Source organism: Homalodisca vitripennis, chromosome 8 (genome assembly GCF_021130785.1).
Source record: "Homalodisca vitripennis isolate AUS2020 chromosome 8, UT_GWSS_2.1, whole genome shotgun sequence".
Taxonomy (NCBI): domain Eukaryota; kingdom Metazoa; phylum Arthropoda; class Insecta; order Hemiptera; family Cicadellidae; genus Homalodisca; species Homalodisca vitripennis.
This window is the reverse complement of record NC_060214.1, coordinates 79,876,520-79,891,766: the sequence shown is the minus strand read 5'-3', so window position 1 is coordinate 79,891,766 and position 15,247 is coordinate 79,876,520. Positions and strand designations below refer to the sequence as shown.

General features: G+C 32.6%; 1 protein-coding gene across 1 annotated transcript; it reads right to left on the bottom strand.

The window, feature by feature from the left end:
- Positions 1-4,091: 4,091 nt before the first annotated feature.
- LOC124367715 lies at positions 4,092-14,808 on the bottom strand. The gene is made up of 2 exons (XM_046824790.1): positions 14,769-14,808; positions 4,092-5,381 (listed from the first exon to the last, which is right to left on the bottom strand). Exon 2 carries the CDS (start codon positions 5,376-5,378, stop codon positions 4,149-4,151), a length of 1,230 nt encoding a protein of 409 aa, XP_046680746.1. The 5' UTR covers positions 5,379-5,381; positions 14,769-14,808; the 3' UTR covers positions 4,092-4,148.
- Between the last annotated feature and the right edge of the window lie 439 nt (positions 14,809-15,247).

Genomic DNA, 15,247 nt, shown 5'->3' with positions numbered 1-15,247 from the left:
TGCCGTAATTATGAATTAAATTACAACATTCTTATTCTTTTCAACGTTATTAGTAGGCCGCGTTTTATGTTTTAGGTGTTAAAATACTTGTAAAGAGATATAGCTACCATTATTTTCTTTATAAGTTGGCATAACATTATTACGTGTTACCTTATTAGATTTAAGAACTTCAACCATCTGAAATCTTTTTATTTAATACTTATTTTTATCTTTATTGCACACTGCAAAAATTGATCTGAATATAAGTTTTAAATCCAAAATAAACAATGTTTCTAAAATAAACAAATATTATGTTGTAAACATCTTGGCAAAGTTCGAAGCAGCTTTTGACGCCGTTTCTCTTCAATAGGCTATGGTTCATATTATTCCGTTATTTGTGAATCTAGAAAAGAAGAAAATCATGTTCTGAAATGCTTGTAAAATTTTCAAAAGATTTAGCGCTTGAAAATTGTTTTGTATCCCAAGCGGTTTTTGGGATAGTGGTTACATGTAAATCCCATAGGAAGTTTTATACGACCAAAACTGGCGATGGAAATGTTGATTTGGTTAAGTTTATGGAGGATCTTGATAAGCCATTTTGTCACATTATGTCAGCGGTTTAAAGCAAAAACAAAAATCAAAACCTTGTTATTTATTAACCCAGAGAAAAAAACAAAACTTGATATTGAGGGGAGTGTGGGGTTACCACTACCACAAAACCTGGAAACTTTCTATACCTCCCGTAAATCTTTTAGCCCGAGGGCACAATCCGAAATGTATTGAAACGATGTAATATTAAAAATTGTTTTGAAGCTATATAAAAGAACTATTTTTATTTTATATCAAAACAACGGTTATAACGTCTCAATTATTGGAGACGACCCGATACCGTATAAAAATAAGAAAAGTACGGAAGTTCAAAAAGCTTTAAGAAGGCTCTGGAAATATCTATGTCTTAAAACTACTACTTTATTATGTTACTTAAAGTCAAATCCTCTACCTTTTAGAATGAATTTATAGATTAAAAAATGGAATTAATGGATATGTTTCTTTTAATTGGGGATGAGAATGTAATTTTAATATTTAAATAATATGTGTTGTATATGTTCAAAATATATATTTCTAACCAAGTAATCCTTGATAAAAGTTATTGTCATTTAAACTGACACACCCGCTCGCGCGCGCGCGACACACACACACACACACACACACACACACACACACACATACACACAGACCTGTACGTAGGAGGTCAAGACAAATACGCGACATTCGATTAATATTTCAGGAGAGGTTTTTAAATTATTTTGTAATAGTTTTCCCCTGCACAATTAACAAATTTAAGTGAAAAATATTGTATTTTATCTTTAAACTATTCAATTTGACACTTAGACGATGTAATTGTGTTTTATGTATATGTTAGCAGATTAAAATATTTTATAAAACGTTTCCTTCTAAAGGTACTATATGGTTGTGTTTAGGATCAAGATAAAGACGCCTTGTTCATTTTTTAGTGGTATAATGTATTATTTTGTAAGAAAAGAAACATACCAATGATTTGGAAAACTAAACTACAAACACTGTTGTTGATAAAACTGTTCACATAATAAATTGATAAGCTCTCCAATCTTGCTTGTCTGACCACGAAAACCCTTTTTGTACTCTTTTCTTAACAGTAAGTATGCTGAACCTAAGGAAATTAAAGTAACACTTTTTTAGTAAAACCAAACAAAATTTGCGAAAGATATAGCAACTATTTTTTTCTATAAACTAAAGTTAGACATAGCAGATAAGAAATAAGATGTTTTTGTTTTATAGAGTAATGGCCCACGAGAATTGAAGAATTAATATAAATGAAATAAATTTGGATAAAAAAACTTATTGCTAGAGTAAAATCTAACCATTCAAGGGGATCGATTGTTGCCTATCACTATCTTTTGATGGTAACATAAACAATAAAAATGTATTTACGAGGTGGGTGAATTGAAACTCAACGAGATATATTTCTGCGGGATTACTTTACCGACAAAAACTCTGGTACATTAAAATCTAAATCCTCGTCTGCTAACAAAGAGGTCAGTCTCACCGCTGTCCAGTCTGATCTTGTAAATTTCCCTTTTCTAATTAATTTATTAAATTTTATTTGTTTTTACAATTTGTATACCTTTTTGCATCTCTCTTGAATGTATAGATCTTTTTTACATAAACTTAACACAAAGTTTTCTCTTCTATCCGTCTAAAAAAGTATTTGAGCTAACTCAATTACTCATAATTTTTTTGACAGATGTATTTCCACTATTCCATGTGCACAAATGTGTCTTCACTTAGATTTAGATAATTACTCTGCTGTACTTCACCAATATAATAAAATAAAAATTTGGATTTCATCATAATGTCTCCACAATCTTAGTTTGCCCAACATAGACTAAAATCAAATTACTCATAATTTTTGAACAAAATAATATAAAGAACAGACGAACCCTATGCATTCGATTACTGCGTTATTTAATATCCGAGTTTGCACAAATGTATTACATTACACTTATTTAGATAATTACTCTGCTTTTACTTACAATTTCTTCAAATAATCAATAATTTAATATGTTCATAGAATTACACGATAGTTATAGAGTTATGGATTTCATCATAATGTCTCCACAATCTTAGAAGTACTTTATTTCTTAAAAAACTGTGGCCAATAAGAGAAAACGAGCACTATCAAGGGCTTACCACGGACTGTCATGGTTTAATATGGTGTGATTCAGTAAAGGTGTAAAATAAGGTATAGTTTTTTGGGATTCCATACTTTCAATAGAATTTTCGTTCCGATTGGTCTTTTCTTCTTGGTCTTTTGAGATATTCTGAGATCATGGACCGCGAGAGAGTTGTTGAACAATAACGTGTTTAAAATTACTTATCATCGTTAAAACAATAGAAACCACAGTAAAATCTAAAAATATTCCAAATTTCAATTGTATAGTTTGGCTCTAAATAGTTTAATTCAATATTTTGAAATAAAACTATTTAAGACTAAATGTGTACGTTATCGTTAAATCGGATATAGTACGTTTACAATTTGCATGAGGTTCTCCGGATTGTTTGAATATTAGCTTTACATTTACTTGCTAATAAATTGATTTTGATAATTATTATTTATTAGTGTTCTGTTCAAGTAATTGATATACACAAAAGAGTAATATCTTTCGTAAAAAAATAAAGCAATAATAAACTCTTCAGTTCAATTCAAAGTTATTGAGACTACGATATTTTATTTCTTTGGTTGTGTACTTAAAATTTGTGTGAACATTTAATTAATAAAATATGTTATAAAACCAATAATTGCATCATTAAATAACTTAATACATATCAGTTGTCATTTTTATTTATAAAGGCAGGTCAACTATAAGAACACGTTTTGATAAACATCAAATTTGTTATGTCGCTCTTAAATTTTTGATAAAATTTTCTGCCACTGATTTTAGTAAAAACTTACTTTTAGTAGAAACTTGCGGAGAAGCATTGTTTAATCATGATAAATGTTGTCCTGGCTGAGGCAAGATGGTTCAAGAATCTGCGGGAGGATAAAGGTTGTCTCATATATGGTGACACATATAATATTCTTGAGTTTCTGTTGGCTAATAACTAAAAAATGAGATTTTAATAACCATTTCATGCAGCCTTGAATTTTAAAATGCGGGATTCACAAAGAAAAGTTAGTGCTAAATGTGATGCAGTGATTCAATAATATAATCAGTCTTAGCTCAAGCAATACAGGAAATTAAAACTTCACACCTACGGTTATGATTCCTTACTCTATACTAAATCAATTAACTAAGAGATACGTAGAAAGCAGACGACTAAAATCATATTGCTATTTTTGTAAAAAAAGGTTATCCACAGTTTTGTATGTAAATATCGAACTTTAGATTTTCTCTTATGTTATTATTTATAAATTGAGAGCAAAAACTTGTTAAATCTATCTTGCATATGTATTGTTATCAAATATTGTTTTTTATTGTACTTTGTATAGCAATTGAAAAAGATGCACCTTTCACATTTATAAATTTTAGTAATTTACATGAAAGAAGGCCTATACAAAATATACAACAGGATTTTTCCTTATCACAAGATAAATATTTATTTTTATTCCTTTTAACTAATGTAGTTTTTTATTTTATATATAACTTTGATATGCTTTCAAACACACCCTGAGCTTTGAGGTGTAATAATATTGACGGGAAGACTGTTGAGGGTTCTTTGAATTGTTTCATTAGTAAGTCATAGTATTTTCTCGGTTCTTTCTCACAATACTCAAACAGAGTTTCCAGTGGCAAAGGTTCTTTAAGCTGGCCAACTGGAAGATAGAAACACACAGCAAACAGTGCCCAAGGACTTAAAATTTCAAGCTGTTCTTTCAGCTGAGAAAATGTCAATCTCGTGGAACTGCCGAGATCTGACAAAAGTCCATTAAGGGTATCAACATAAATATGGAAAAGTTCGTCCAGACGAGTCTCTCTGACGTCATTGTTGGCACCTCTCCAAATGAAGGTGACGATGTCAATTACTGCAGGTGAGAAGGAGTATAGTTGGAAATCCAGAACTTTCACTGATTCGACTTTCCTAAATTTATCGTATTTGAACATAAAGTTTGACGGCCAAACGTCAAATTGAATAAGACTATTCAGTGCATGTTCAGTATCACCCGACACTAGCACGAACTCCCACAAAGTCTTTGAAACTTTATCCAATATGTCAACTATGTCTTCATATTGGCTCAGACCTCTAACCGAGTCAGCAAGACTGTTAGCTCCTATTGAAGTTATAATAGGACATATCTTATTTAGAAACGGATTTTTATTAAAAATCTTGAAGCTGTTAGATTTAAAATGTTCAAAATATTTAGGGTCTTGTTGTCCAACAACAATACTTGTAGCTTGCAGCTTTGCTAGTGATTGAATGCAAAACTTGCAATGTTCAAAGTCTAATTGATCCCTTCTATTTGGAACTTTGAAACCCATTACGTTTAAATCCTCCATTACAACCACCAAGGGATTTTTACATTTGTATGACTTCGGGACATAATCTACTGTGTGTAAGCTAGACAGTTTAGGCACGATGTTGGAATAGAAGTACTGTTCTTTGCATTCCTTCGTAAATATCATATCTGTGACCCCCTGTTGCTTTGGAGCCTTTAAAATGAGACTGGTTGATTCTAATTTTTTGCTGTCACTTCTTTTGTAGAAACATTTCACTCTTAGAATACAACTGGCGAAGTTTTCTCCTTCTGCAACTGCAGACTCTGCCTCAAAGTGAGTGACGATTGTAGAACTTCCAAACTCTCCTTGTAGACAACCAGTCAGGAACTTGTCATCAAGAAAGTCTGGAAGTATGTCTGCCATTACCTGTAACAAAAAACTTCAAATTTGTCGTATCATATTTAAACACATTATTATAAATATCAACATGATTATCCCTAGTATAATTTGTACTTCTTAATACACGTGTTAAATAATAACAACAGGTTTTTGACAAATTTAATAGTTTAAGCTTTTTTGTATCATTGTAAGGTCTACATAAAACACAGCTTTAGTGAGAAGGGTTTATTTATTGTAGATGTTGATTTTAGCTGCATTTAAATTTCCTCTTAGTGCTTATATTATTTATAACTTTAACATTCTATAATGAACATGATCCGACCATTTCATCCGGAAATAAAAAAATAAAAAACTGCTAACAATTTACTTTCTCTGTGGACTGGTAATTACATACCAAATTGATGCATTATTATAACTGTCGATTAATAGGTCTTGAAGCATGCAGTCACTTTTGATAAGTAATGAAATTGACTCCCTCACATGGCACTCAGTCATATTCAGCCTCCATCCATTCCAACATGTATCCTCAGTAATAGAGTAAAACACCCGATCTACCCTTCCACCCCAATATTTAGACGGTAATCCAACATTTTTCCTCAGCAGTATAATAGAACTACCGATCTACCCTTCCACCCCCCAATATTTAGACGGTAATCCAACATTTTTCCTCAGCAGTAGAATAGAACTACCGATCTATCCTTCCACCCCAATATTTAGACTGTTATTAATGTGTCTCTTCTTGAAATTTACAAGGTTGCCCAGAAATACGTGACTAATCAGTTTATCCTGTTCTCTGAGTAAGTTAAACGGGAAGGTTCACCTGCCAAAAGTGAAATTTTATTCTTGGTGATAATTAATTGGGAATCGAGAAATAGTTTATCAATTTTAAAATGCGAGACGAAGGTGTGCAGACTTTTTGAGTCCAAACCGGCCATGCCCTTGAGTGCCCTTGCTTTTGTTGCTCAGATTACAAAAAATAACACTATTGTACAGAATCAAAATTCAAATTAAAAATTGATTTATTTCTGAAAAGCATTGAATAAATTGGCAGTATACGTATAAACTACATCTAAAATTCTGGCATTGCTAATGGAGGAAGACAAGTTGATAAAAAAGTTGTTTGATTATAATAAAAAAGCACATTATTTTACATAAATAACATCTACATTAACTAAGTAACAATAAATAAATAAACCATTCTGATAATGATAAACAAATTAAAATAATTTATAGGTACTAAAACATATCCCTTCTTACAATAAAAAATATATACATACTTTTTGTTTACAAATAAAGCAATAACTTCTGAGTCATAGATTGATAAAAGGAAATCTATAGAATTATTAGAAATTTAATTGAACATTTTACATTTGATAGATTGGAAATTCGTACTCAAAACTAATGTGACCTGTGACTGCATGTACTTTGAAAGAGAAAGTTGCCAATGAGGTTATCAATACTGTATTGTTTAACTGTAGTGGAACTAATAGAATGAGAAGTTAAAGTGTTGGGTCAGGAAGATATTGTTTGTCGTGTATATTGTTATTGAATATTTGTATTATAAATAAATAAATAAATAAATAAGAATGCCTTTTTATTGGAGCGTTTCTCAGTTACATTACTGTTTTACAGAATTACTCAAATTACTACACAAACATTCTAACGACTAAACTTAACAGAGCTAATCATATAATAGGAATATTTACATTTAAAACACATCACCTATTATGCTAGTTCCTATGTAAAAAAAAATTTCTTTAACTCTTTTCTTAAATTTAACAATATTTACAAGACCTTTTAGGCCATCAGGAAGGTCATTGTACACCTTTGGCCCGAAATAAGAGAAACTCTTCCTTCCGAGCTCTAAATTTACTCTTGGAAGATGAAGATTTCCTCCATGTCGAGAGGCCCTTTGTGACACTTGATCCCGATACAGTAGTCTTTCCCTGAGGTACTGAGATTCCTCAATGGTAAGGATCTTGTGGACCATACATGAGGACAGTACTCTGCAAACTGTGACCATAGGCATTATGTTCGCAGCTTCTCGTTGGGGTGATACGTGTTCGAATTTGCGGAGTGAGAACACGAACCGCACAACCGAGTTTTGAACTCGTTGAATTCTGGCAATATCACCCTTTGAAATGCTGTTCCCATCGCCGGATAGCAGTAGTAGAATACAGAGAGCACCAAGGACAACACGATCTGCAATTTAGCAGACTCGGGAAGCAATGATCTAATTCTGTAGAGACCCCTTAGTCGCCCTAAGGCGCGTTGAGTAGCATGCGTGACATGGTCGGAGAATGAGAGTTCGCTGTCAAGTACGACACCGAGTGTTTTCACCTGGTCGCAGACTTGCAAACTCGCACCCCCGAGCACGACACCCACACCTCTCTCCCTCAGTGTCTCTACCAGATCACGTGGTGCTATATGCAAAACACTACACTTGTCTACGTTCAGTTTCAAACCATTTGCAGTCGACCAAGAGAAAATTTCCTCCAGGTCAGCATTGATTCGAAACAGAGCGTCCTCAGCGGAGGAAGCGTCATAAGACAAGTGCAGCTGGCAGTCATCCGCATACAGGTGCACTTTGCAGTTCTGCACACAACTGGGAAAATCAGAGGTGTACAAATTGAACAATACTGGGCCAAGGCAACTGCCCTGAGGCACTCCTCGCTGCTTAAAAAGTGGAGATGATGTCTCACTTCCCAGCCTTGTCACCTGGCTTCTTCCATTCATGTAAGATTGAATCCATTCAATTACATTTTCACCAAAACTGTAGGACTTCATCTTAGCTATCAGCAATTCGTGATTGATCGCATCAAAGGCTTGTGAAAAATCAAGCAAGACTAATGAGCTGCATTTTCCTGCATCTTTAGTGTCTATCAAATCGCTAAATAGGTTTACCAAAGCCGAGCAAGTACTATGATTTTTCCTGAAGCCAGATTGAGTTTTTGGTAGTATCTTGTTTATTTCAATGAACTCCACAACCTGTTGAGTTACAATCTTCTCCAAAATCTTTGATATAGCCGGTAAAATCGAAATAGGCTTTAAATTCTGGACACTTTTAGGGGCAGAAATCTTAGGATGTGGTATGACAATACTTTTTTTCCATCTTTCAGGAAAGTTTCCAGTTGACAGAGATACATTTACGAGATGTGCTATGGCTTTAAGCGCATAAGGACTCACAGCTTTAATCATATCTATGGAAATTTCATCAACTCCAACGGCTTTAGATTTAATGCTATTCATTGCAGCTCTTACTTCGTTCTCGTAATTTATAACATGATCAGGAAATGAGAAGTAACTCAGTTCTCCGTAGCTAGTACTGGGTACTGGAGTTAAGTACTGTTTGTATGAATGCTGAATAATGTAACTTTATGAGTGTATTGCTGTGAGTTTATGGATTACTGAGTGGTATGATTATTTTTTGACTATTACAATAATTGTTTTATTGAACTAAAAACCTCGTCCATTATTCATAAGAAATAAAATAGTGTTTAATCATTTTTCTATCTGATTTTTAATCTGAAGGTGTTGCAGTTCATTCGATTATGAATATTTATAAGGTTAGGTATTCTCAATCTGCGTATTAATTTTCCATAGTTATTTTCATGACATTTAACCGAAAAATTTCCTTATTTTAAATTGTAATCACAATCTATAAAATATAACAATTAATGTGATTTCACCTCAATAGAAATAAGTACCCATAAATAAATGAAAGTTAATAACATTTGAAAAGAGGTTAACAATACGCAATGTATTGCTTACATTTTGAAAAAACATTTAACCCTTAAAAGAACTGGATTTTTATTTTCAATTTATAATGTCTTTGATACGGAACAACTCGCTTTGTTGTTCTCTAATTCTCTGTGAAGAGGCGGAAATGACTCAGGATCCTGTCTCAAATAATGGTTTCCGACTCCTGAACGCATTCATGTAGACTTCTTAAACTGAGAAGCGTTCAAATAACGCTATTTTAAAAATATTATATCAGTAAATTTATCTATAAAACATAAAAAATATATTTTAGCGGTTGTATGTTGTATAAGGTTAAATAACAATAAATACATATTGGAGTAGTTCACATTAAATATATTGTAATACGTCATGAAAAAAGCGTATGTATAAATCTTAATTAGATAGTTTTTTCCCAAGGATGTACTAGAAATTTTTAAGAAATAAGGAATGTAGTAACGATAGGCGAAATAAAGGTTATATTCGTGCTCGCTTATACACGGCTAATAAGTTAGTTTTATTACTACAATAGAGATCGTTTTTCATGCAATCAAATTTCATTTCTCACGGATAATGTTACGCATGGAGTTGACGTAGACAATAAAATTATTTGCTCTATTATATAATTTCTTTATTTATATTCAGCTATCGTCTACCCCAAATAAAATTAATTATTATTTTTCATTACCCAAAAAAAAATCTAATAAATATTTTACAAATTCCTGCACATAATTGATCACAAATAACTAGAACTAACCGACTAATTTAATTTTCAATAATTTTGTTACAAACACCAAATACCTCAACACGAAAACGTTAATACGTATTTAATTTATATATACCAAGATAAAGGGTCTAGCAACGAGAAAAAAATAATAAATGTAACATAATTAAAATAGACGAATTTGAACACTAACTCCTTAAAGATATTCAGCAAAACAATAATCAATACAAGCTGTTGATACTTGACGCATTATTAAAGATAACAAGCTGTCCTGCTCGGTGTAACTGAATACCTTGTTAGTGTCTGTCTACAGTTCGAATCGTGCCAATTATATTCATTCATTCAGAAAACGTCTCTGACTCAGTATTACGGTACACGAGTTTTGAAACTTTCATCTGATGAATTCTAATTGCAACAGAACTTTAATTTCTTTTAAGGATAAAAGATATTCCTTTACCGGTCAAAATAGCGTTTTTACATTCTTGTTACAGTTTTCTGCACACCTAAATTACATATAGTAAGAATAATTAAATCAATGTGAAAGTTCAATTTAGCTCCATTTCACCTCCCTTTTAATGCATCGTCTGAATTCTGACGCATTCATAAACTTGGCTCCTGGATTCTGGAGTAATATTCGCTTGATGTGAACCAAAAACGAAGAAGTTCAAAATATACTTTTTGTATCGTTTCGACACCAGATATAGTGTAATCTAGGTCAAGAGGTATTCCCGTTGTATTATAAAGTGCATAATTCTTCACGCTGAACTAACATGAAGGTGTCCTTGAGCTAAACTCAACAGTTTTATTCTTTTTAATAAATGTGAAGTTGGGAAGTTAAATTTAATTTGTTTTAACTAGTCATAACAGTTTTACTTACAATTTTAATAACTGGTTCTATTTGTGGTGTCATATTTAGACAGTTATACTGTTGCAACTTGTCTTAAGAGACAGTAGAATACAATACATAAATAAATGTATTACATTCCAAACAGTAACATGTACGAGAAGTACTTGATATGTTGTTCATCACATTTCTGTAATATCAGGGTATCAAGTATTCTATATAATGCATCGTAGGAAACTAAGAAGAACAACTCGAAATTCAGACACGTCTGTTAGGTAGCCTAATCTGGCTAACGTCTGCTATCTTTGCCAGTATTACAATTTTCTGAAACCTAAATATGGGGGCAAATACCTTGTGATATCGTTGTAGTTTTCACCACCGTGACCTCAACAAAACCAATAATCATGACAGGAAAAAGGAAAGCCATCTTACCCTGGACCCCAATCAGAAGTCTGGGTGACAGATTTGATCAACAGATTTCAGGGTATCAGGCTTGTCATGAAGGGAAAACTCTTCAAGAGTAAAGAGAATATTTATACGTGAACACTGAACTCAAATACGTTACTAAAATTAGGTAAACTGAATCGCTATGGACAAATTCAATATAAATACTAGAACATTCTTGTATGAAAACAACTTTGATTCACAAAGTTACAGGATATATAAGTTAAACCAGCCATTACAATTATAGGAAAAACATTTAAATTTTTGTATTACATAAGACAATATTAAACGTGGTTTTAAATTTAAATTCGAAGTCTGATTTAAATATCAATATTTAAATCATGGCCAGATAAAATATCTTACACACAAATTAATTCACATGCAACAGATAAATACAATAAAACAAAACCCAAAAATAATATAAGATTTCTGGCGTGATCTAGAAGAAAGCCCCTAAAAATTCTTTAAAAACTCGTGCAGGTCGCACTAGAAGACTTCAGTGGTCAACTAGGTAGAGAAATAGAGTTCAGAGATACAAAATGAAAACAAACCGCCATCAAGAGGCCGATAAGCAAGACCAGAGAGAACCATGCTCCTCACACGGCAAGAGCCATCAAAGTCAAATTTATAGCATTTGCTGATAATAGAGGCATAACAGAAAATTATAGAGAAGAAAAGAAAGGATAAAAGAAGATTTAGAGTCACTGAACGAATTTAGAGTCGTTGTAACGTTCAGCTAGAATGTTACAAAAAACATCATACAAAACCTCAGTATATTGATAAATTCTATTGACAAGGACCTTTAGAAACAAAGTGATGAAAGAAAAAAAGTACTACATTTCAAATATGTAGGGAAGTCTTACAGAAGATGAGACCGAATTCATCATCAAACACAACTACAGAAAGCATACAGACTTCGACAACAACAAAAGACATATCTACTAAGCATCTCACTATACAAGGAACCACCAGAGAGTGCAGTTGGCGGCGACCAATAGAATGGACTGGCCTGCGCGACGTTGCCACACAACTGCCGCTGCCGCGCGGCACGGCTGGCGCATTGTGGCTGATAAACCGCTGCGCTGTCACAACTAACACTGATACTGAACATTTAAAACTTATCAGTATAATTGAAAAACAATATTTAAAATGCGTTGACAGTTTGCTATATTTTAATTACTTGTATAGTTTATTAATGTTATTACAAACTAACTATCGATTAAAACAAACAAATCGTCCCGTCAGTTAGTCAGAGTAAAGTACTTGCTTATTTCCATACGATACAACAATCTTTTCAGTGATTTTAAACGATTACTAAACACACACAAAATTAATATACATGTTGCTTATATTGGACACTGTATGACGGAAATTTGTCAAAGACAGTTTTTTGAAAAAGTTGTAAACGTTGTAAATAATACGTCGTTCTCCACTACATAGGGTTTTTTCACTACCGCTCTTACTTCCGGATGGCTACGCACTTGAACAAACATCACCACACTCCATTTTGTCCAAATAAGGAATCACAATAACAAGTATATTACAATTTACACAGAAAATAATCGGTACACTTATAATAGCTACCAATAAACAACACTTAAAAACACGAAAACGTTCACCAACAGTAAAATTCAGCACAAAATAATATACGCGTACTGGAATTGAAGAGAATGCAGTATTTTCAACCGCCAGTGATTAAGCGACAATAGGCACTGACTGACGGTCAGAGACCGGAAGGAGGAAGGGGGTGTTTCTTGGAAACAGTATGACTCATCCGTCTGGTATTACCACCACTGCTGGCTGGTGCGGCTTTTGTTTACAGGTATTTCACCCGTTTCCTCCACATTTTCACTCGTCTGACATCATCTATTATGTACTGTGTTCAAATTTCATTGGATGTTGTAGAAAACCGTTACTTTAGAATTTTATAAGAAAGTGCATTCATATTATAAAAAAACTTGTGCTGTATGAGTTTTCAACTATAGCCAGTTTAAATATTTAAATCACCCACGTGTGAAAACAATTTTACATAACACAGATTCAAGACTATTAATAGCCAGGTAGGAAAAATGTTTTCTAATGGTTATAAATTTATGAGTACCGAAGTGCGTAAAAAAACCGTTGCGGCAACAATTCCCACCGTTATGTACTGAATAAGTATATTTATGCAAAAGAATATATATATTTCAGATGTATTTGATAACTTTCTTACCAAATTGAAAATCCATTTAACATAACATGATTATCCTATGCAAACATGTAATGCCTTATTATATATCAGTGATAATGGCATTATCTAACTGTTAAATACGGGAAATTCACATTTTTTTGCAGTATTTTTATGTTTTCTTTTTAATTTATATTTCGGCTAAAGATTTTAATCACACGATCTTCGTATATGAGTAATATAATACAATAATTTATTTCAATCCATTTAACTCAACATGGAAATAAGCTACAGAGATGTACTTTTTTTAGAAATGACCGTAAAATTACATTTTGTAATACGTAGTTAATTAATTCAAGACAGCTCTAACATTTCTTTCGAGCGTAACGGTTAAGTATTTTAAGAACGCTGGACTCGCGTGGCTTGTGGTTACAGCGGGGAACAAGTTTGGCAACGTCGCTCAGTTCTCGTTGGCCGCTCCAAAGTCACGGGCAAAATAGGCTCCTCCCTCAACTGCACTCTCTTGTGGTTTTTCGTATAGGGCAGTTTTGCCTTAGTTTTCACGGAAAAATTAAATAATCAAAGGTAAACAAAAATATAGGATATAGAAAATCAAGCAAGAAAATTACACGGACCAGGTTGCAAAAAAGAGAAATGGAGAAAGAGACATGCATCTAAAATATACAAGCAGACGGAAACCATGAGAGAAACAACCAAAGGAAAACGCGAATTACATATACATTTGCTTGAAAGCAGACCGACCTAGAAAATCTTTAATGAAGAAAAGATGGCACACGCAGTAAAATGAAATAGACTGGATGAGAAACTATGGACGATCTCGTAAACTTAACATCTTTAACTAAGACATGTCAAGCAGGAATGAGTAAAGGGAAAATAAACTGGACACAGAGGATCGACCAACTACCAACTTAAAAATTTTGGGCAAGATAATAATCGGTAATATTGGCATTAATGCATTTACTGTTATACGCCCACCTTCTACGTCAATAATAGCCGAGTTCCTGATTATTATTAAATTGTATAGCAGCATATAATATAGCACTAAAATTACAATTTAAAATTAGAGAAGGACGCAAATCTGTAAAACAATTTACTCAACAACTAGGATATCTATTAGTCCTGTCGTCTAAATATATTAACTTTTATATATGAAATAGCCATCTTGGAATTATTTGCTCCATTTGGATATAAAAGTATATTATATATATATATATATATATATATATATATATATATATATATATATATATATATATATATATATATATATATATATATATATATATATATATATGCGAGATAGTCTTTTACATCTAGGTATTATTTTAGAGATGAAATATATGTGTACAAAATGTATTTAACTTATACATATACTCGTACAATTAAATAGTTTGGCATATACTTAAATAAATGTGTGCTCACGTCTTTATTATTTTATTGTATCAAGTAAACAAAAATATGTTGAGAAATACTCACTGCTTTTGAGTTGTACAGTTAGGTACTGCCAGACTGTAAAGTAATACGTGACTGCTTTAGATTAAGTGGTATAACAAGTCTTATCAATGCTCTGTTTAGATACTACTATCTCAGTAGTATTTTCATCACAACAAAGCCAAATTTATCATACAGAGGGCAAGTGATAACATTGAAAAAGATTTAAACATTGGACAGTTTTGCTGTTCTGTCCACACAGCAATTCCCCAACGTACGGCCTCATCGTTACGTAACCTAATTACCGGATCCACTGTAACCAGGCTCCCTCGGGTCTCGCGCCTTTCCACGCGTTCTCTTTTGGGCATTTAAATATATAAACCGGCAACGTTGAAACTGCATTGGGAATTTAAATAAGCTCGATTAATCATTTGAAACTGTGTTATGTTGTAAAATGCATTAGGCGATATCTCAGAAACTTCGTTGGCCATTCTGAACCATGTCTTAATGATCACACGGTTAAT